Source organism: Tursiops truncatus, chromosome 15, assembly GCF_011762595.2.
Source record: "Tursiops truncatus isolate mTurTru1 chromosome 15, mTurTru1.mat.Y, whole genome shotgun sequence".
In the NCBI taxonomy this organism is placed as follows: Eukaryota; Metazoa; Chordata; class Mammalia; order Artiodactyla; family Delphinidae; genus Tursiops; species Tursiops truncatus.
In genome coordinates this window covers 17,148,649-17,172,482 of record NC_047048.1, presented here as the reverse complement: position 1 = coordinate 17,172,482, position 23,834 = coordinate 17,148,649, and the positions used below count along the sequence as shown (strand labels likewise).

The 23,834-nt window shown below is 45.6% G+C and overlaps 1 protein-coding gene across 1 annotated transcript in view; it reads left to right on the top strand.

Annotated features, from left to right (window-relative positions):
- Positions 1-23,834, top strand: part of KATNIP (katanin interacting protein) — a 201,408-nt gene that overhangs the window by 71,208 nt on the left and 106,366 nt on the right. Inside the window, exon 6 of the mRNA XM_033841133.2 lies at positions 3,029-3,160. Coding sequence (XP_033697024.1) covers positions 3,029-3,160 — 132 coding nt within the window. The remainder of the gene's footprint in view (positions 1-3,028; positions 3,161-23,834) is intronic.

Sequence of the window (23,834 nt, the reverse complement as noted above, 5' to 3'; positions counted from 1 at the left end):
TGGCTCTCGGACTTGTGCACGTGCGCGGCCTCACCCATAGGGAACACCTCCTTAGACGTTGCTCCCTGGGCACCTGGCCCGCCTCACACAGGCCCCAGCCTCGCTTACCAAGTCTAGCACAGCCAAGGCTGGACCGGGGGCGGTTTCTTTGCTTGACTACCCAGGTACTTTGGTCCTGGGTCCATGGTGGATGAAACATACCCTTGGGGGCAGGTCTGGCCCCCTGTGTAGACTTCATGTCACCTAAGGTGAATGGTGCAGCCCCACTGCGCTGCTCATCACAGCCCCTCGCCAAGGGCTCAGCCCATCACCACGAGTCATCCTCATGGCAGTTCTGCGAGGAAGATGTCATTAGTGCCACTCTGACAGATGTGGAAACTGGTGCCCAGCGAGGGTCCATGACTTGCCCAGGGCTGCACAGGGAATAATCATCACAGTGCCAGGGACCGAACCCGTCTGCCTGAATTTAGAACCCAGGCCCTAAACCACATGTGAGCAACTCTAAAACAGCCACAAAGAGTGACGAGTGCCCAAAGGAGGGTTATCCACTAGGGTGCAGCTCAGCTGCACGTAATGGACACTGAACCACTGGGGCTTAAAGACTGTTGTTGTTCTTCCTCTGACACGAACAAGGCATTTGGAGGTAGCCAGGCTGCTAGGACGGGTGGATGATGCCCCCAGGGACCCAGGCTCCTTCGGTTTTGCCGTCCTTAGCACATGGCTTGCTTTCTTATTCTCACAAGATGGCTACCCTGCTCCCAAAAGTTACATCCACATTCCATCAGGAAGAAGGATAGAAAGATAATGGGCAAAAATCCTGTGTCCCTGAGTGAGTCTTTTTTTTTTTTTTTTTTTGGCTGCGTTGGGTCTTCGTTGCTGCGCACAGGCTTTCTCTAGTTGCGGCGAGCAGGGGCTACTCTTTGATGTGGTGCGTGGGCTTCCCATTGCGGTGGCTTCTCTTGTTGCACAGCACGGGCTCTAGGCCCACGGGCTTCAGTAGCTGTGGCACACAGGCTCAGTAGTTGTGGCACACGGGCCTAGTTGCTCTGCGGCATGTGGGATCTTCCCGGACCAGGGCTTGAACCCGTGTCCCCTGCATTGGCAGGCGGATTCTTAACCACTGCGCCACCAGGGAAGCCCCCTGGGGAGCCCCCCCTGAGTGAGTCTTGATTAACAGGGCAACAGTGGCTTCCTCGGCGGCTCCTCCAGCCGCTCACATCTCCCTCACACGCCTTCCCAGCTGCAAGGGCCTCCAGCGACACGACCATCTTAAAGGGGCACAACGCCGACTCGATAGAATCGGGGCTCCATTAAGTCAGGATGGAGAGGGCCATGGGTAGCTATTGGGTGGTCAGGGAGTGTCTCCAAAGTTTAGATAGGACTTGGGTACATGGAGAAGATTTGAAAGAACGGCCTTAAGGTCGGGAGAACAGCATGAGCAAAGGCACAGAGGTGGGGGAGTCTGGGGCCCAGGCAAGAGTCAGGACTGTGTCACCAGCAACATAAACCCTATTCACATTGGCTTAAGCAAAAGAGAGGAAGCTTCAGCGATGTCTTCCTTCAGGCATGGCTGGATCCAGGGGTTCTGAACAAATCCACCAGGACTCTGCTTCACTCTTTCAGCTCTCTTTATCTCTGTGGAAGGGGCACAATGGTCCCCAGCAGCTCCTGGGGTGCCTCTCTGTAGCTTAGCACCCCTGTAGGAAGAGAGCACCTCCTCCGACAGCTGTAGCAGGAGCTACTGTCATTGGCTGCCTTAGGTCCATTCCCGTCCCTGAACCGCTGGCCAGGCGTATTGTGAGGGATGGAATGGGCTGATTGGCCAGGCCTGAGTCACATTCCCACCCTCCCTTGGGCCACATGTGGACTGAGTCAGGGAGGGAAATGGGGCCTGGAGGAAAATGAGGGAGACCTTTCCTGCAGGCTGGGGAATGGGTGCTGGGCTGACAAAGCTGCAGATATTCGGGGTACAGGAAGCAATTTTGCTTGGCCCAGGTGTCAGGTGTGTGAATGTATGTGTGGGAATCAATGCGGGAAAGATCGGTTGGGGCCGTGTTGTAGAGACCTTCACATGCCAGGTATACACCATTTAGGGTACAGGTCTGGCTCCTAAAGCAAGGAGATCCAAATATTGGCTTAAACAACATGAAAGTTGATGTCTCTGACACAGGTTAGCGGTGGGCAGTCACCTTGCTCTGAGAGTTCATGGAGGAACCCCAGCACAACCTCTTTTTTTCGCTCCAGCATCCTCCAGCTGTCGCCCCCTCCCCACAGTCCTCAGCAGTCGGCAGGAAGGGGGGCAGGGCAAGGGGGGCCTCTTCCCTTCCCTTTCCGGGCACAACTTCAAAGATGTACATGCCCCTCTCACCCACCCACACACATCACGGACCAGAACGTGTTCACCTGCTTCCTCCCAGCCGCAGGGGATGCTGGGAGCATCACTTGAACATCTGGAGACTCAGTACAAGAGAGAAAGGGGAAACGGACATTCCAGGGACAGCCTGTGGGCTGCCACACCAGGCCAAAGGATGGGTATCCTAAAGAATGATCCAGGGAGTGCTAGGAGGAAGAGGCCCCACCACACAGTTTCCATGGCCCCAAAAGTTTGGGGTATGTTCCATCTGTATTCTGTTTTAGGATATCCACAGTGTGTGTGGAGGAGGGGGTGAGGGGACCGTTAAAGGCCCTGAGAAGTCCTGGCCCAAAACCCGGGCTTTCCTAAACTTATTTAGATCACAAAGCCCATTTGGGGAAGTTTAGCACCCACTAAAATTCTACCGATAAGTTATTTCAAACCAAAAAAGTTACTGAAAAATTCTACTGAACACACTTTGGGCAGTAAGAACCAGTAGAGACTTGAGTGGAAGTGGCGTGACCCATCCAGCTGGCCTCCCCGGGATGACGCCGGGCCAGGTGCACCCCGACCTGGCTGCTGTCATGTGCAGCGAACCCCTACAGTGCTTGCCCCTCGGAGGAAACAAGAGGTTCGTTTCACTGTATCTGAAACGGTCTGACTTTTTGTGTATAGAAATCTGTGCAGATCAGAACAGAAGCTGGCCCGCGGCTCCACATCGAGCCTCCTCTGGACTATTCTGAAGACTGTGAGCCACGTGGGGGTGTGACTGTCAAGGCAGAGGATGCTCCTGGGGCTCGTCCACAGGTAGGACTGGCCTCAGCTCGGGGCTATAGCGGCTTTCGGGGGCGCTTTCTAACACTTACTTATTCCTTCCTTTGCGAGCCCTTGCCTTCCTTCACTCTTGCATTTATTTCCCGCACTTTAACAAGCAGACAAATCTTGTGCTAGACGCTCTGCTAGGGAGGGACCCAGTGTCCAAAGGTCAGCAAGGCTGGTGTCTGACCCAAAAGAGGCAAAAGCATATAATCCCTTTACCGCAAGAGGGAGCTGAGAGGTGGGGCAGGGCATAGCGGGACCAGGAGGGAGAGCATCTAGGAAGGCTTCCTGGAGGGAGTGACATTTACCTGGTTCCTAAAAGCTGGATAAGAGTGTGAGGGCGAGGAAGGTAAGGATAGGTAAGCCGAGCTAATACTCAGCCTGTCCACATCTGTATGCCTAAACCTGTTGTTAAATAGTTTGAATATCTGCGCCCCCTCCCCCTCCTGCCACGGCACCAGAAACCACACATGGCAAAACCCAGAGGCCCTGTGTAGCTGTAGCTCAGAGTCCCTGGCCGTGTAGCAACCCACAGGGTTGACCATGGGGTGTTTCACTCCCCTTCCTCAAATTGTCATTTCATTTCTGAAATCCTTGGAATTGCAACAGTAAACCCCAGTCTCCCATTCAACAAGCATTTGTTGGGTACCTACTTTTGAGCATCAGGCTCTGTCCTAGGCACCAGAGATGCAGAAATGAACAAAACTGACAAGGGGCCTATTCTTTTTTTTTTTTTTTTTAAACGTCTTTATGGGGGGGGGGCCTATTCTTAACAACTCATGTTCCCGAGGGAGAGACAGACAATAAAGAATAAAACCAAGAAATAAATAATGCGATTTCAGGTATTGATACGTTCTAGGAAAACAAAACAGAAAGGGGAGATGGGACAGCCAGGAGATCAGACAGCATGGGAGAGAGGGAACATTAGACGGTAGAGAGGGAAGGAACGCCTCTCTCAGGTATGATGTTTCAGCTGAAACTTGATGGATAAGAAGGAGCCGGCTTTGGAACCAGCAATGGGAAAAGCATTCCAGGCGGAGGGAACAGCGGGCACGGATGACCTGAGGCTGGGCTTGTTCAAGGGTGCATGATGTAGATGTGATGTGAGCCAAGGGGAGTTAGAAGGCGATGAGGTTGGCGGGGTAGAGGGGCAGACCTGGCACAGGTAGGGATGGAGAGTTGAATTTTATTTCAAGGGCATCGCTCTTATAATTAGAATGAGTATGTAAATTATCTCCATGGTTATATACAAGCGAAATTTTAGAGAGGAGGCAGAGCCAAGTTGCTAAGCCAGTCCTGCCCCATTTGCCAGAATGAGACTGTTCAGCCACAGACCCGGGCTGCAGATTCCAGAGCCTCACCAGGAGGACAGGCTTCCTTCCGCATGTGACCTTCTGTACAAAAAACCTGCTTTTCTGAAATGAAAACGACTCAAAGTGGAGATGGGAATGTCATCCAGGAAACATTCCTCTGATCACCATTGCATGTTGGTGTTTCCTTCTTTGCTTGTAAAGGAAGGACGATTTAAGGAGCAGGGGATCACTTTGTTTCACATTCCGGCTGCAAAAAATCTGAAAGTTAAAGTTAATTGCAAATTTTTGTCTTCCTGGAAAAAAAAAGTCCTTTTCTATGGAAGGACCCAAAGACCTTGTTTCCTTAAAAACAGTCCACAGAAATGGAATTTTTACAGTGGGAAAAATCGTGGACTTTATTGCCCTCAACACGCACCTCCCACACGACACAGACAGACAGACAGACACACACACACACACACACACACACGCACGCACGCGCGCGCGCGCTTCGAATCAACCAAAAGGTTCTCTGCTCAGGATCAGTCTGTGCAAACAGCCCTCAGCTTCCCTTAGGGAGGCAGGTTTGAAGCCAAGTTCGGTCTGTTGCAACCCTAGCCCCGCCCCCTGTCTCAGAACGCATGCATGCCCTTCAAGCAGGAGGCATGCTCGTCCTCTCCTCCTTTGGCCATTTGGTGCCGCCTGTTAATTGAACATATACAGTCTTCCTTCTTTTGCAAGCTTCCAAGCTCCCTGCAACACCACGCAGCCTGTCCCTCACAAGCTATTAAGCTCCATTAGTGTTCCTGCGTGAGCGTGCTCTGAATCAGCATCTCCCTGCTCACCCGCAATTAATTTTCTCCACTGTGAGTGCCTGATTGTATTTCTTCCTTCCCTTTTTCTCCCCAGCTTGAGGGGGCACTCTGTAAGCCTTCACAGTCAGTTTCCCCTTAGAGTTATTTTCCTGCTACATGAAAGAGTGAAATGGCCATGCCAGTTTTCGGCAAAGACAGAAGCCTTAATAGATGCAATCTGAACAGAGAAGGAAAAATAATGCCTGGCTACGTATACTCAGCCCCCCTCACACTGTTTGCAAATGCAGTCTGAAATGGAGCAAAAGGAATTCCTGTCTGCATGTGTACTTTTCATCTGACCTTCACTGTTGAAACACACCAGCCTTTTCGCCTTCAGTCAGATCCTTAGTGAACTTCAATTTCTTGGCACTCTGAGTTCACAGACCCGCATATGCAGACGTGTTCTGTTGGCCTTCACCCCCACTGACTGTGCCTTTTTAAAAGATGTGAATTCCTCGCTGACATTTAAGAATCAGGAGAGTTCATGTCAAAATCTGAATTGGGGGTTTCTCTTGAAAAGTCGAAAGATTTAGGAATTACATTCTTAAATGACAGCCGTGAGTGGAGCTGGGGGGCAGCTGTCCCCTTAGACAAGTGTATGCTGCATGTACCACAGTCCCCACCGTGCCCCAGGCACCATCTAGACGCTGAAGCTAAAACAGACAAGTACATAATATGCCAGCAGATGATCGGGCTTGAAAGAGAACTAGGGCAGAGCAAGGGGCTAGAGAATGTGGGCAGAGGCTGCCATGTGATATGGGAGGACGGGGCTTACCCTTGATGAGGTGCTGTGTGAGCAGGGGCCTCAAGGAAGCCAGGGAGTGAGTAGGTAGAGAAGAGCTTCCACACACAGGGAGCAACAGGTGCAGAGGCCCCGAGGACGGAGGACAGCAGGGAGGCCAGTGTGGCTGGAGGTGAGTGAGCAAGGGGACAAGGAAGAGGGGGTGAGGCCAGAGACGTAGCCAAGGCTTAGATGGCACTGGGCTTTGAGGGCTGCGCTAAAGGTGAGGGATTCTACTTTGAGTCAGAGGAGAAGCCATCATAGGGTTTTGTAAGCCATGGTAGCTTAACAACTCCAGGGAAAGGAGGACACCTCTTTCTTTCCAGAGAGTTCTGCCTAAGTGCCAGGTCTTGGTTATGTTGGCTTGCCTTGGGGTATGTGTTACAATGGATAATAAGGCTCCATTTAAGGACCAGGAATGAAAGTACACATTTTTTTTCCTATTATTAAGGTATCCTTTTTTTCCTGACAATGCATGATCAATGTTAAAAATTCAAATGATAACACAGAAAATAAAAGTCCTCTCGTAATCCCACTGCCCCAGAGATTAGTGCCGTGAATAGGTGGGTATATTACCATCCAGACTAAAAATTGCATATATTCATTATTTTCCTTGAAAGTATATATTAATTATATCCAAGATGAGACAGTTGATCTGGAATGTTCCAGTCCTGGCCTGTTCCCAATGAGTGGTATTTTTTGCATTATCTTATCAGTCCCTGAGAGCGTGACAGGTGATGGGAAGAGGATTGGCCCACTCCGGCATCTTCTGGAATACCTTCTCTGAGTTTTTCTTTCCATTGTGTAGATCCTGGAGTGGCGTGAATTGGATATTTGGCCACAATTACAATTCAGTGTTTTGAAGTCATTGTTACTTGCTGACACATACAACAACTAAAGACCTGTCTTAACCCGTGTGCCACCGGCAGGGCTGCCACATGTGGACCCTGCTGTGGTCCATGAAGGCTCACCCACCTGTCGGTACAGTGTGGATTATGGGGCTGTGCCATCATTGGTGGAGCATCCCTCAGTGGACCAGCCCACCCCACTTTGTCCCCGGCAGGGCTCCTCAGCAAATCCCTTCAGTCACCCTTCATTCATTTCAATGGTGAGACTTAAAAAAGGAAGGATCGTTTTTTAGGGCAGTTCTATTGCTTGGGAACTTCTGCTGTTTCAGATTGCCATATAAATAACCTTTGAGTGAGTGCCTTTTTAAAAAATTTTATTTGTTTATTTATTTATTATTGGGTCTTCGTTGCTGCGTACGGGCTTTCTCTAGTTACGGCGAGCGGGGGCTACTCTTCGTCTTGGTACGTGGGCTTCTCATTGCAGTGGCTTCTCTTGCGGAGCACGGGCTCTAGGTGAGCGGGCTTCAGTAGTTGTGGCACGCGGGCTCAGTAGTTGTGGCGCATGGGCTTAGTTGCTCCGTGGCATGTGGGATCTTCCCAGACCAGGGCTCAAACCCATGTCCCCTGCATTGGCAGGTGGATTCTTAACCACTGCACCACCAGGGAAGTCCCTTTTCTTGATCTTTTATTGTTCTTTCCGCATAAATGGGATTATACTATCCAGGCTATTTGATAGCCCCACTGTTTTTAATCAACAACATGCCAGGGCCATCTTACCACACCAGTACTCACTCAGCCATCTGAACCCAGTGGCTCTGAGCACTGTTTAGCTTGTTGGTGGCCAGAGTGTGAATCCCGGACCACTTACCAGCTGTGTTCCTGCAATGGTGTTGGTAAATCAGGGATGAGTTTGATCAGATGAGCTTTAAGAGCGAGAATGACTTAGGGAGGCATAGAGACCAAGAGAGAGAAAGAGGACCCCATACATCTCCAGGGACGTAAGTTTCTTTTACTACGCCCAGTTCTCTCTGCTTGCCCCTAGGATACCAAATCTCCCATCAGCACCACGCCCTGTGATTTTAATTTCTCCCTTCTGAATGTACATGGACGCCCCAACCCTCCAAGCAGTATAGACAGAGAAAGGATCCTCTTAAGTATTCAGGATGTAATGGTAAGATGGACTTTCACATCCTAACTGTCAGGGGCCAGGGTCTTCATACCAAGCAGCTGGGCCATAGGATAGACCCCACGAGAGAGTCTCCATTTACACCTAGGAAAACAACACAGATCACAACAGGATTGGATGTTAACAAAAAAGCCTCTGGCCTACCCACCAGAAGATTTCAAACAACACACAAGAGGCTTGACTTAATACCACTATTTTCTTTAATGATAGTAAAAGCTCACATTAAATGAGCACTTACTCAGTACCTAGCACTGTGTGGAGTGTATAACATCCATCACTGCATTCATTAACCCTGCAAGTTACTTGCTAGGAATTTTCATTCTCATTTTATAGTTTGAGGAAACTGAGGGATGAGAACTGATGTTGCTCACCAAGGCCTCAGAGAAGCCCAGACTGGAAGCCCAGACCCCAGGACTCCTTGTTCCATAAAATTAACAATCACAGGCCGGGAATTGCGCTGAGCTGTTTTTGGGCAGGGTCTGTTGTGAATATCATTGATGTTCTGCCTAGGAGGAAGGTGTTCAGAGGTGGCCATCCATTGGTTCTGCTTAACTGTTTTAAACAACCTGGAGAAGACCTCTACTCTGACAAATATTCCCCCAGTGAACCCCGAGCTGGGAACATTGATGAAAAATGTTTTTCAAAAGTGAAGTCCAATGAGGAAACAACCAGACAAAGCCAAATTGAGGGACAGTCTACTGGCCGGGAGTCTTCAGAAATGTCAGTTGCATAAGAGACAGAGAAAGGCTGTTACAGATTAAAGGGGGCTAAAGAGATACCACAGTTATGCGATGTGAGATCCTGGGAGGTTGGGGGGATTGCTCTAAATTTAAGGATGGTTTGGAAAAATTAATAAAATTTGAAAATCATATTATATTAGAAAATAATACTGTATTGATGTTAAATTTCCTGAATTCAGCAATTATATTGTGGTTATGTAGGAAAAGGTCCCTGTTCTCAGGTTTCTGAGAATTGGTGAAGAATTGTTGAATATAGGTGATGGGTATTTGGGCATTAATTATACCCTTCTATTATACTATGCTGATAAATTTTCTATGGGTTTTACATTTTTTCAAACCAAGTTTTTAAAAAGCCAGTACATTAAGGAGGAGATAAGCTGCTTCAGTAGAGCTAAGCATCAGCAAAGGAAGAAAGAGAGAAAAGTAAAAACAAGGAGACCTAGTTTAAAGAGCTTAGCAGGATTGTATTGATGTCAGTTTCTGGACTGTGCTATTATGCTGTTGTTATATGGGATGTTACCGTGGGGGAGACTGGATGAAGGGTACATGGTATGGCTCTGTATTGTCTACAGTTAGCTCAAAACAAAAAGTAAAATCTAACTAAATAAAAGAAACACAAATGTCCAAGTCATATCATCCAGAGATTTTGATTCTGGTTCTGGATTTGGACTCAGACATGGTTCCTCTGTTTAAGCACCCCATGTGACTGTAATTTGCAGCAATATTTGAGAACCACCGTTATAAGGAAAAAATAGAGCCATGGATCTTAAAATTTGATATACACAAGAATCACTAAGGTACATCAACAGATGAATGGATAAAGAAGATGTGGCACATATATATACAGTGAAATATTACTCAGCCATAAAAAGAAACAAAATTGGGTTATTTGTAGTGAGGTGGATGGACCTAGAGTCTGTCATACAGAGTGAAGTAAGTCAGAAAGAGAAAAACAAATACCGTATGCTAACACATATATATGGAATCTAAAAAAAAATGGTTCTGAAGAACCTAGGGGCAGGACAGAAATAAAGATGCAGACATAGAGAATGGACTTGAGGGCATGGGGAGGGGGAAGGGTAAGCTGGGACAAAGTGAGAGAGTGGCATGGACATATATACACTACTAAATGTAAAATAGATAGCTAGTGGGAAGCAGCCGCATAGCACAGGGAGATCAGCTCGGTGCTTTGTGACCACCTAGAGGGGTGGGATAGGGAGGGTAGGAGGGAGACGTAAGAGGGAGGAGATATGGGGATATATGTATATGTATAGCTGATTCACTTGGTTATAAAGCAGAAACTAACATACCATTGTAAAGCAATTATACTCCAATAAAGATGTTTAAAAAAAAATAAAAGGGAAAAGTAAATAACAACAACAAAAAGAATCACTAAGGAGATATATATATATATATATATATATATATATATTTTTTTTTGCCCATGCTGGGTCTTAGTTGCGGTACGTGAGTTCTTTGTTGCGGCATGTGGGATCTTTAGTTGCATCATGCGGGCTCTAGTTCCCTGACCAGGGATTGAACCCGAGTCCCCTGCATTGGGAGCATGGAGTCTTAACCAGTGGACCACCAGGGAAGTCCCACAATATTTTTTTAAATGCATATTTTAGGTCAAATTTTTATGCTAAGAGAGTTGTTTACAGGAGGTAGCACAGTTTTTAACAGATGAACTCCTGGGGATTCTGAATCAGAAGGTCTGAAGATTAGAGCCTCTCTCAAATGGAAGGAAAGTTTTCGAGATCATTTGGACTTTGTGGCTTTGATTTGGGGACTATAAAAGAAAGAAATGTTAAAATTGGAAGTCAAAATCTCATATGTCAGATAAAATTAAGATAACTGTAAAGTAAAAAGCAAAATAAAATAACAACAAAAATCCGGAGGTTCACAAAAGCCAGAAAGGGATGAGAGGGGGCTCTTCCCTTGTCTTCAAACCATATCCTGTACTTCTGGAAACTCGGGTAGGAGAGGATGTCACTTAATAAATGAAAGATACGAAAGCATAATAGCTCCTGGCAATATCTCCTGTATTATAGATCAGTTTCTCTCCAGAATATTGATCATTCGTATTAAGAAAAGACTAAATTATATTTAATATACATATTCTTTTAAGAAGACAAGGACGTCTTATCTATTTTAGAAGTACTTTCATTTAAAATTATTTTATTTAGGTTTTTGACTATTTAAAGGGGTGAATTTTAGATAAATAGAAAATTCATTTTATATTATTAAGGAATTATTATATTAAGAAAATGAATATGCACCCTTCATACGTGGTTTTCTCACTTCGGTCACATTCAAAATATATCGCACATTCAAAATAGGTCTCAAACTTGAGGAAAAAAATTCAGAAAAAATAGGGGCATGTAAGAGAGGATTTCTTATTAGTTACGACTTGAAAAAGTTATGCTTAAATTCAAGATAAGGGTAGAAATATAGTGATAAATGGAAGAGGATATATCCAAAGGGGAGGGTTTGGACCCGTGACCTCAAGGGCCAGCTTCAGCTCACGGGTGTGTTTCATTGGCTGGTCTGGTGTTGTGCTATGATCATTATTGTTGCTGTTTTATGGGGTTGGCCAAACTGGAAAAGAATCCGAACAAACTTTTTGGCCAAACCAATATTTTGAATTAGAAAACTTTTATTCTGAGCATATGCACCCTTCACTCTGCCGTAGTCCTCACCTCTCCCTGTTGTCTGACACTGTGTCTCCCATTGCTGTTTCACACGACGTTACATTTTCTGAAGATGTAGGGAGCTCGTGGCTCCTGTTTTAGGGAGGAAAAAGAACCAGTGACTGTGACTCAGCAAGTCTGGAGAGGGTAGTTTGAGCTTTTCTATAAACTCTGTGGGGACTTGGCTAAGTCACACTCTTTTAGAGCCCCATTTCCTCCCCTACAACAAAAAGGGATAGATTAGATATTTCCTGTGCCTGTCAGCTCTGAAATCATACATCCTAAGGGGGAGGTTATCGGTGTTCCCATATTGCAAAATCCACAAGAACAGAGGATACCTGGTAGTTCATGGAGCCCTCCACTCATCCAAGGACCATTTCTGGAGGCTGTTTGCAAGTTACATATTTAGAGCTTCAACACCCTCCCCCCGCATCCCAGATCTAAGCTTCATGATGGCAGAGACGTGTGCTATCTCTTGCCTGCCGTGTCTCTGGCCCCTAGAAAAGTGCCTGGCGTAGAGTTAGTTTGCAAATCTTTGTTAAGCAAGTGAATTGGGTAGTTGATTGATTGAATCAAGGAGCTAGCGTGGCAGAGAGGTTGATTAGGCACCCTGGCCAGCCCACACATAGCTGAGTTCAGTTATCACATCGCTAAGTTATAATTATGATGACAGTATTTTCCAAACTATGAATCAGGACACATAATCTGACAAAGAATTTCTGTGCTACTTGGGGTAGAAGTGTCAGTTTGGGAGATATAGCTTGGATTCTGAAATATTGGGATTTCTGGCAGAGGGTGCTAATTAAAATGAAAATTTAAATGACATGAGTGAGGGGGGTTGGGGGGCAGTACCAAGGATGGCACTTGGCCTGGGTGTCAGGGCATGGTAGAAACTAGTGGGGATGTAGGGAACAGTCTCTACACAGCTCAGCTGACTGTCGTAGGGGCCCGGTGGCACCAGGCTTTCTAATTTTAAGAGAAGTCAAGTATCTGGGCTTGTTTGTGTTCGATTTCTCCCATTTTTTTTTTGGTAACTAATTCACGATTTATTTGAACGAAACGAGATGTACCTGCTGGCCAGGTGTGGTCTTCAGGCCACCAGCTTGCAACTTTTGATTTAGACAATGAAAGCTTTGTTAGCTCCTGACAAGAGAAGAGGAAGAGGTTTTTTCCTTTCCAGTGACACTTGAGTTAGCCCCTCTGGTACCAAGAACCATCAGGGGCATGGCATCCTGAATGTACCCAGAGATGCCCAGCTGGATAGCTCAGACCAAAGGACCACCTGGCTAATGGCATTAGGAAGGTCCCTGCGCAGGTAGGTCAGACAGCACAAAGCCAGCTGAGCAGGAATAAGTCAGTGATGAGCATGAATGATTTGTGTGGAATGATGCTGAACAAGCACTAACTACCCATAAGATACAGGTCCAGAACTGAGAGATGTAGTAATCCTTTCACCTAATAGAGCATCCCTGTAAGTGAAGATACTGGATGGTATTTGACTTCCTAAAGCATCCTTTTCAATCTTAATGAAAATTTAAAATGATCTCTGAATCAATACCGGAGTAAATAATCTTTTTTATTTCTTGCATTTATAGTCTACTTAGAATTTCTTAGGTATTTTCACATTATTTTGTCATTTTATATAACCTCTAATACATGAGTGATTTCTCATTAGAAAAGATTCAAACAATTAAGGAGTAAACTGAGTAAAATAGGAAAAGCTCTCTCTACCACCCAGACACAGCAGGCCCAGCTTTCAGTTCTATTGAGCATGCATACTTTATTTATTTTGTCGTTCATTCATTCATTCATTCATTTACTGTTGTCTATTTCAGTTCATTTCTGCTTTTATCTTGATTCCTTCGCTAAACTTTTTGGTTTAATTTATTGCTTTGATTCTCCCCCCACCCCCATCCCATAACCTGGCTTCTTACTTTAAATGCTTAATTGCCTTATTTTCAGTCTTGTTTTCTAATACAGCAATTTTAAGCCTATAAATTTTCCTCTGAATACTGCTCTGTCCTTAGCTCACAAATTTTGCGTGTATGTAGTGTTTTCATTGTCATTTACTTCTTTTGGTTTGTGATTTTAGGGATTTTTTTTCTCTTTATTTAGAAGAGTTTTACAAATGTTCTAAGTAGAGAGTTTTTGTCTATCTTTCTGTGTTAATTTCTAATTTTACTACATCATGGTTAGAGATTGGTCTGTTTGATTTCTGTTGTTTTGGAAGTTTTTGAGACTTTGTTTGTGGTCTACCAGATAATTTTTATGAATGCTCTATGATATTTCAAAAGAATAATCATTCTCTTTTTGGTATAAAGTTCTCAGTATATCTATTAAAGCAAGCTATTAATTATGTTATTTAATCAGGCAATTATGTATGTCCCAGTATAGTCCCAGACCACCTATATCAGAATCACTTTGGCTTCTTATTAAAAATGTAAATTCTCATACCCCGTTCAAAGATATAGAGCTGGGTTTACAGGGGGCATGGAGTGCTCAGAGTCTTCATTTTTAATAGGACTCCCAGAAAATTCTTATGCTCATTAGCAAACCACTGCAACAGAGCCCCAGTTAATTTTTGTCTATTTAATCTGGGTGATTTCTGTGAACTTATCAATGTTCCCTTATATTTCTCTGTTTTTGCTTTAGACATTTCAAATCTGTCATTGTATATATAGAGAGTCAAGATGTTTTCTGACAGGTTGTTTGTTTAATCCCTATGAATATATCAGTGTCATTCTCTTCGTCCCGTTTAAAGCACTAGGTGGGCCTTTTCAGTCTAAAGGTTTATGTCTTTCTTCAGCATTGGAAAATGTTCATTTATTATTGTTGTTTTATTATTTTCCATTGTTTCTGTTCTATCCTCTGGAACTTCTCTTGGACAAATGTTGGCCCAGATCTTCAAGTCTCTTAATTTTTCTTTCATATTTTTCTTTTTGTCTTTTTTTTTTTTTTTTTTTTTGGCGGTATGCGGGCCTCTCACTATTGTGGCCTCTCCCGCTGCAGAGCACAGGCTCCGGACGCGCAGGCCCAGCGGCCATGGCTCACGGGCCCAGCCGCTCCACGGCATGTGGGATCTTCCCGGACCGGGGCACGAACCCGTGTCCCCTGCATGGGCAGGCGGACTCTCAACCGCTGCGCCACCAGGGAAGCCCTCTTTTTGTCTTTTTATACTGTTACCATGTGAAATTGTTTGGCTTGAATTTCTAGCACATTTAATTTGTCACCTTTTAGCTCTTTCTGTACTTAGTTTATCTTTTCCAAAATGTTAATGATAAAATTAAAACTTGAGATCTCTAGCTGTTTCTTTTTCATGGATGAAATGTCCTCTCAAATCTCTCCAGGCATATTAATTTTCAGGATTCTAAAGTCTTCCTCTGCTTATTCTATTAACTCGCTTTCATTGGGTGTTCGTTCTTTTGTTAATTAAATTTTGTCCCAGTCTTCAGAGTTTTGGTTTTCCCAAATGTTTGGTCATTCTCGGTTGTCTGCTCATCTTTGTATTTGAGAATCCTACTTCTTCTGCCTGTTCTATTTAATATAACCTGACCTTGATGTTGGTTGGGGCACAACATGCTCCGGGAGGCTGTGTGCCTTAGCTCCTCTTCCAGGTATGGGAACTCCTAGCTTACTTTGGGGAAAACAGCCTCCTGGAGCATTGCCCACATCCAGGCATCAGCCTGTGTGCACTTAATACAGCTGGGGAGGGGCCAGCAGCCCTAAAAGCAGCCCCCAATGAATGCCCCAGGGCTTCCTCTCACTCCACCTTGACTCTGGACTCAGCTACACACACACACACACACACACACACACACACACACACACACACACAATTCCTTGTATGGAAAATTTTACTGCCGTTGTTTTGGTCCATAGTTTCTTCTGCTTTTACTGCTTCATAGATGTGATCTCTGCTTTCTTGCCTTTCAAGAATTCCTCAAAATTTCTAGTGATCCAGCAGCATTCTGTGTTGTTTGGTCTCTATCCTGTCATCCCTATCTGATTTCCTTCTCTTGGTCGAAAGATCAAAAGCCACCCTCCCACCCCTGCTCTGGGCAGGCTCAGGTGAGGCAACCACAGCACACTGATGCCACAGGGTTTGCCCAGGGCCTCATAGCCAGGAAATGGTACCCTTCTGCTTCCTGAGTCTGTGCTCTTCCTCTTATATCACTCCACTCCTTAAGACAAGGATGGCTTTTTTCTTCATAATAATGGACATTTGAGACTGAACTCTAGGGGGCTTCATAAATAAATTTAGCTTTGAATGAAAATCAGTGAAAGAAAATCCAAGGTTGAAAGGGGGCAGTAAGAAAGTAGCAGAAAACCAAAAACATCACACAGGTACTTGAAGCTCAGATAAAACTCATATTTTCCTAGCCATAGTTCCATCAGAATAGATGTAGGGAAATGTGATTTAAAAAATATACAGCATGGACCCTATAGTTAGAGCTCAAGTCACTTTATTCTGGGAAGTTTGTGATCTAGATGCCACCAGGCTTGAGGTGTGGACTGGTAAGCCTCAGATGTGGGTTCTTGACTCTCGTTTTATTGGTAATTTCTTATGGAATGGCTGTCTTTATTGCCAGATTATAAATTCCATGAGAACAGGGACTCTGTCTTATTCCTCACTCTATCCCTAGCACTTAGCAATCAGACCTGCTTACGGGGACACATACATTCAACAATAAATGAATGAATGAAAAGAAGGACAGATTAGTTAATTAACCCCTCATTGCAGGGTAAAAATCATTTCTGGGTCAGGCAGTTTAATATATGTAAAATGGCTCATATAAGGCAATAGGAGTTGGTGGGAATTATTGCAACTAACAGTGCATGCAAATCCCACTTTTATAAAATTGCCAATCAAATGAGGACATCATTGGGGGTTCGCGGCATGTCCATGACCTCTACGCAGAGACTGCTGCTTCCTCTTGAGGACTCACAGTATCCAGTGTGGCTTCATGGGCTAAACGTCTGATATTCTTATAGTCAGTGTCAATAGGGTCTGAGAGATAGAAAAGAATATGCTGTCATCTCAATGTTAAGTTTTCTGTAAAACCTAGACCTCTGTTAGAGCAATCACGAAACACTAATTCATAGCTATTATCTCATTGCATCCCTTCCACAAACTTGTCAGGTTGTCAGGGAACATTTTCCCACGTGAGAGGTGGGGGCTTGAGGCTCAGAGACTTGCCTGGGGACATAGGGCCTCTGGAGTCGGGCCTGGAACCCACACCCAGAACTTAGGCCAAGCTGTTCCCTGTTCTAAGTGGAGTTAGAGGCTTAATGCTTCATCCACTAACACCGAACACATACTTTAACACATTCGGTGGCCTCGTGACAGCTTTGTGGCAAAAGCTCTTACAGGCAGGTGTCATCAATTTCGTGTAAGCCAATGGGTGATCACAGAGCGCCCGACTTTCATCTCACTCTAGAGACCACTGGCTTCCAATGCATTGATGCCAGGCAGGGAATAAACGTGGGCATGGAATGAAAAACCTGGACTTTGGAGTCAGACAGTCCTTCATCCAAACCCTGGCTCTGCCCTTGCTAACCACGTGACCTGGGGCTGCCATTTAAGTGCCCTGAACCTATAAGCTAAGGACCCCTACACACAGGGGTGGTGGGAGGCTGCAGGGAGATGAGGTGTGTAGAGGGGTTAGCCTGGTGCCTGATATGTAGCAAAAGCTTTGTAATCAGCAGCTGCTGCCATTGTTATCACAGTTGTGGTTGCTATTGTTGCAGACATTTCATGTGCTATGGTGACCCGGTTTTGCTCTTTTCCTAGCCCAGCAGAAAAGAGGAAGATCAGGCATGTAAGGCACTAATCCACTGACCATGAAACCTCGGCTGCGTTTTAGTCACTGGTCCAGCATCCTTCCTTCCCTCGCCTCCCCCTGGCTCTCTAGCAAGAAGGCCAATTTGTATACAGTCCCATCATCTGCTCCCCACCTGTGGTATTTGCAGCCTGGCCTTCATGCAGAAGGCTTTCTGTTGAAAGGGCTTGAACTGAACATTTTAAGGGCTGAGCATTGAAATTGCATATAACAAGGTTTTAAAGCAAAGCTATAAAGTAAGTTTTCACAGAGCTTTTTCTGGATGACAGCTTCAAAGCAACTGGTAGATGCCCTAGCAGGGTATCCCTTTGAAGTATCGGCAGGTTGGCTTTCAAAGCAACCAACCCAAGGTCCTCATCTTTCCAGGTGGAAAGGATTTGAACAGCTTTCTCGAGGGAATGTGGCTACTTAGTTCATCTCCCCTGTGCCCCTGGAACAGATGGTTTTAGATCACGTGGGCATTATAAGGGCCTAGGTTCTTAAAGTGTGCTCACCCAGTGTAAGCAAATGTATTATTTTCCTCTGTGAACAAGATAGCAGTAATGCAGGATCTAGGCTTCTTTTATATATATATTTACTATATATATTTTTAGTAAATACAATTATGACATTTAAATTTGCATTAATTTGCCAGAAGCAAAACCAACAGAATTATTGAAATTCAGATTTCTTTATCACAAGAGAGATTTCTTAAAACATCCCGTCCGTTTAATAAATTATGAACAAAATATTAAGAGATCGGAGTTGCCATTTTTTAAAACCCTGTTGTTTCCATTTAAGATGGATATGAATTGACTAATCTGCTATGGAAAATGAGGCCAGGTTGCACCCACACTGCCTGCCCTCTTCTGTTTTTTTTTGTTTGTTTTTTTTGCGGTACGCGGGCCTCTCACGTTGCGGAGCACAGGCTCCGGACGCGCAGGCTCAGCGGCCATGGCTCACAGGCCCAGCCGCTCCGCGGCATGTGGGATCTTCCCGGACCGGGGCACGAACCTACGTCCTCTGCCTCGGCAGGCGGACTCTCAACCACTGCGCCACCAGGGAAGCCCCCTCTTGTGGTTTTTGTGAGCTTCGCTAAGAGCTTAGGTTTAGAACATTGCATTTTGGTCCATAACCCGGATACGTACAATTGTCTAATACAGTTGACCCTTAAATAACACGGGTCTGAACTGCATGGGTCCACTTGTACGTGGGGTTTTTTTCAATAAATATAGTTCCTGTATTTTCATTTTACAGATCTTTAAGTATGGGGAAAAGTTTGTGTTCGGTTAGAGATCACAATATGCGAAATCAAAAGAACTGGGGTTTGAGTCCTCTTCTCTGCAGACTGTTTCAGCTTCCTGCCCTTGGGTGAGCCATTTATCAATTCCTTTGCTTTTGAGGCAGAGATAGCAGTACATGGATTTTCGACTGCATGGGGGGCAGGGCCCCAATCCCCGTGTTGTTCAAGGGTCACTTGTATTTCTTTAGTCTCTAAACATCTTCAGTGCTCACCATTAGACCTTTTATCATAGGGTCTCCTGGTCTGTGTTCTTTATTTTGATTTTACTTTTCATTGTTTGGATTTTGTCCTCTGGAGGTTTTTTTCCGAGAAGGACTTATGGGTGCTATATTTATATTACCGGAATTTCTCCCTGTTGAGATTGGTGGCTTGTTACTTTTAAATCTGGACCACTTGAGTGGATACAGTAAGTTAGACGCTGCCCATCACCTGCCAGCGTCGAGTGCCGCAGCTCACCCATTTCTGAATCCCTCTTTTGGGGACAAGATGTGTTCCAGGCAGGACTAGAGATCAGTGACTATCAGACAACTGGCTGTTCAGGGTCCTCCACACCACTGTTCCTACCACTCCTATATGGAATTTATTTATTTTCAGGAGTAAGGATTTAAACATAAATGTAAATACCTGATATTTTTCTATTTATAAAATTGAAAACATGCTTATAATAAAAAATTAAGTAAAACAAAGCAGAAAACAAAGTCCCCATAATGCCACCCCAGAGAGAATATTAAGAGTTTGATGTTTCCAGACTTTTTGTATGCCTATATGTATACATACTAATATAATAATTTTTAAAAGAATCAGGTTTATACTATATGTACATTTTCCAACATGCTTCTTTTTACTTAAACATATATCTTGCTGTCTTTCCGAATAAGTGCGTGAGACCTACCTCATTCTCTGTATGGGCTGCCTGGGGCTCCGTCAACGCCTGCTCTATTAGTAATTTAACCCATCTCTTACTAATGAACATGCAGGTCATTCTCTTTTATAAATGATGCCTCAATGATCTTTGCATACTTAAGAATGAAGGGTAAATTCCTAGAAGGGCTGGGGTGAAGGGTATGCACATTGTTAATTTCTAGTCAGCCATTTCTGTCATCTCGGCCTCCAAAGTACATCTCAAAATGCATCTTCTGTCCCCACCTCTGCTTCCACCTTCCTCTTTACCTGCTACCGCAGGTGCAGCTGTCTGCTGTCTGTCCTGTTTGCATCCTGGCCCCGCCTCTCAAAATCCACTTGGTATCCAAGAGCCATAGTGATCTTTAAAAACAGAAATCCGATAATGCTGCATTTCTGCTTAGCACCCTTCGTGAGCTCTCATGGTACATGAAAGAAACTCCAGACTCTGCTCCGAGGCCTACAAGGCGCTGCCCCTGTGACCCCCTTCCTGCTCCCCACCCTCCCCTCCCAGTGTGTTTGGTACCCGCTGCCCTCCAGCCATTGCTGCCTCCAGGCTTTTGCCTCTGCTGTTCCTCCTGACATACCTTGTGCCCCAGACATTCACTGGGCGTTTCTTTATCACCCAGCATTCCGTGACCAGCTTTCAACAGGGCTGCCCTCAGCCCACTCACTCTTGGTTCCATCATGCAGGCAGGTTCTTTCCTTCCCAGTCCTGGCCACATCTGAAACGCCCCTGATTCTTTTTCTTCGTGCACTGATTGCCTGAAGCTTCGCCATCTTACTCCCCACCATTACCTCAGCCCTCAACGCAGCGCCTGTAGCACACCTGCGTGTGTGAATAAACGCATGATAACAGTTGCCGCGTCTTCTTCCCCACTGGCTGGACCACAGAAGTGAGTCTGTTTTACACTTGGATAGTCTAGAAGGAGCAGGGAGCCGTGGCTGAGGGCACACGTCACGACCCTGCCACTTAATCATTGTGACAGGTCGGACCAGCTTAAAGGCTCTAGGCCTCGGTCCTCCGACTTGTGGGGACTCCAGAAATTCAGTCACTTAAAATATGGGGCTACCACAAGGTGAAGGTGATGAAGAGGCTGGAGGGAACCTGCTCAGCTGACCGCGGGTTCTAGAATCCTAATGCCCCATCCAGCTATTTCCTGGAACTGGCAGTGGGTGGTAGCTCCACTCGGCCTTAGGCGTCAGTGGGGAGGATCCTGGGCCCTGGGGCCGACCAACATCTCCTGGACAGTCACAGCAGTCTCCCATCCGGGAATCTCCCAGTTCAGCTGGCATCGCTTTTATCGTTTTTTTCCACCGCGACTGGGTGAGAATACCGGGTTTGCCCCCTGTTTTCTCACCTAGCCTTGCCTCCACCCCTGCGGAACAGAGAACTGAAGATGATCCCATCTGAGATGGGTGGGGTGGACCAGGAACCGGGACCAACTGCTTATCCTGCTGTGGCCGGAGTTCACGTTATCACCAAAGCAAGTTGCACTCCACCCATCTATGTTGCAGGGTCACTGTGTGGCTCAAATGGGGGAGGGAGTTGAAAATGTTTTGTAAAGTCAAGGATTACTAGCTTTACAGGCACTGCAGTTGCTGTTAACAGCAGGCCCCCCAGGAACTCATGTCTCCCCACGGAGGAGCAGTAAACCTGTTCGCCCTCCAACTGCCGACCACAATCAGACTTTGAAGACATGAGCCATGGCTTCAGTCTGGCTTCCGTGAAGGTTGCATGGATCACGTCAATACACTCCGCTAGAAGACCTTGCTGTTATCTTTTGAAATGCCATTGGTGAATACGTGCTCACTTTAATGTAGGGTTTTTCACTCACATCACTGTTGACATTTGCCCAGATATTTCTTTGTTGTGGGAACTGCCCTGTACATTCTAGGGTGTTTAGCAGCATCCCTGGCCTCCACCTACCAGATGCCGCTAGCACTCCTTTCCCCCAGTTCTGACCAAAAACATCTCCAAATAATTGCCAAATGTCCCCTGGAGAGGGGACAGCGTCACCCCCAGTTCATACCACTGCTTTAATAAAACAGTTCAGTGACGTTGGGATTCGTTAACCCATTTTTATGGGTGGCACAATGCAGATCAGAGGAGTTAAGTAACTTTCCAAGAGTCACATCACTAATGCCACCGCCAAGGCAGGTGGGTGCTCTCCACCCCTGCCTACAGCTTCTACCCAGTCACTGACATAAATGAGTCATTCAGCACGTATTTGTCAGGCATCTACTATGTGCCAGGCAGTGTTCTATTTGCTCAATAAATATCACTGATACTTGATATTGGGCAGGGCGGGAGGGAGAGAGCTATAAAAGATCAATAGCTGTATTAGTTTCCTGGGGAATTCCTTGGTGGTCCAATGGTTAAGACTCAGTGCTTCCACTGCCAGGGGCCTGGGTTCAATCCCTGGTCAGGGAACTAAGATCCCACAAGCTGTGAGGCATGTCTAAAAAAACAAAACAAAAAACAAGTTTCTTATTGCTGCCATGACAACTTACCACAAACTTAATGGTTTATCTTACAGTTCTGGAGCTCAGAAATCCAAATTCCGTTTCATTGGTCTAAAATCAAGATGTCAGCAGACCTATGTTCCTTCTAGAGTCTCTAGAGGAGAATCTGATTCCTTGCCTTTCCAACTTCTAGAGGCCACCTACATTCCTTGGCTTGTGCCTTTTCCTCCTTCAAGGCCAGCAGGGTAGCATCTTCTCTCCTCCCTAACCTCTGCTTCCACCCTTGTATCTTGTCTTTCTGATGCTGATCTTCCTGCCTCCCTCTTAGAAGGACCCTTGTGATTACATAGGCCCCTCTAGATATCCACGATAATATCCCCCATCTCAAGATCGTTAATCACATCTGCAAGGTCCCTTTGCCATGTAATATTCACCATCCAAGGTGATTAGAACATGGACATCTTTGGGGCCCACAACAGTCTGCTCTCGGGCCCCCAAAGATTCATGTCCACCACACATGCAGAATACTTCCATCCCATCCCAAGTTTCCCAAAAGTCTCAACCCATTACAGTAGCAACTTAAGTGCAAAATATCATTTAAGTCTCATCTGCTCAAAACTCCCAAAGCTCATTATCTATATCTAAATTAGCTAGGGGTGAGTCTATGGGTATTACTCATCTTAGGGCAAAATTTCTCTCCCTCTGTGAACTTTTAAAACTAGAAAACAAGTTATCTGCTCCCAAATACAGTGGTGGGTCAGGCATAGGATAACAGTTATAGACATTCCCATTACAATAGACAGAAAATTAAAGGGAAAAAGGAGTCACCAAACCCAATCAATTTTGAAATCCAACTGGGCAAACTCCATTAGGTTTCAAGGCACAGGAATAATTCTCTGTGGCTCAGGATTCCGCCCTCTGGGCCCATGGCTGCACCCTGGGAGTCACTCTTCCTTTTTCATGAAGGGTAGCATGCGTTTGCACCTACATAGTTTTATTAACCTGTTTCCTGTCTGTAGAATTTTGGGAGCCTGTCAGCTTTCTTTAATTTTGTCCTTTCTCTCTCCCACTGAGTCCAAGCTGGCAGTGTTTCTGCTGGTATAACAGTCTCAAAAACCATGTGCATCTCCTCTGTATGTCTCTAGGATTCACTTCACTAGACAAGAGGCTCCTCCACAAATCTTTCCTGGCTAATCCCATCCCTTTTCCTGGCTTCTGCTGAGATGTCTAAGGGGATTCATGAGTCACATGTCTAATCTCTTCAAAGAGCCCTCATTGTGATTGAATACTCTAAACCAGCGGTCCCCAACCTTTTTGGCACCAGGGACCGGTTTCGTGGAAGACAGTTTTTCCACGGACGGGGTGGGGTGATGGTTCAGGCAGTAATGTGAGCGATGGGGGTGGCAGGTGAAGCTTTGCTTGCTGGCCCGCTGCTCACCTCACCTAACAGGCCGCGGCCTGGTACTGGTCCATGGACCGGGGGTTGGGGACCGCTGCTCTAAACTGTAGATCCTTCTGAGGTTTTGGCAAAAGGTTGTGCAGCCACACCCTTCGTTTTTTTCTCCAGAGCACCCTTCCCTGGCTTTTTCATGCTTTTTTTTAGCATCTTTTGCAGTAGGCTGAGAGCTTCCCAAATCATCAACTCCCAGTTCTTTTTACTTAACAGTTCTCTCAGCCTGTCCCTTTCCTCTAGCATTTTACTCTAAGCAGCAAGAAGGAACCAGACTGTATCTTTAACACTTTGCTTGGAACTCTCTTGAGCTAAATATCCAAGTTCATCCTT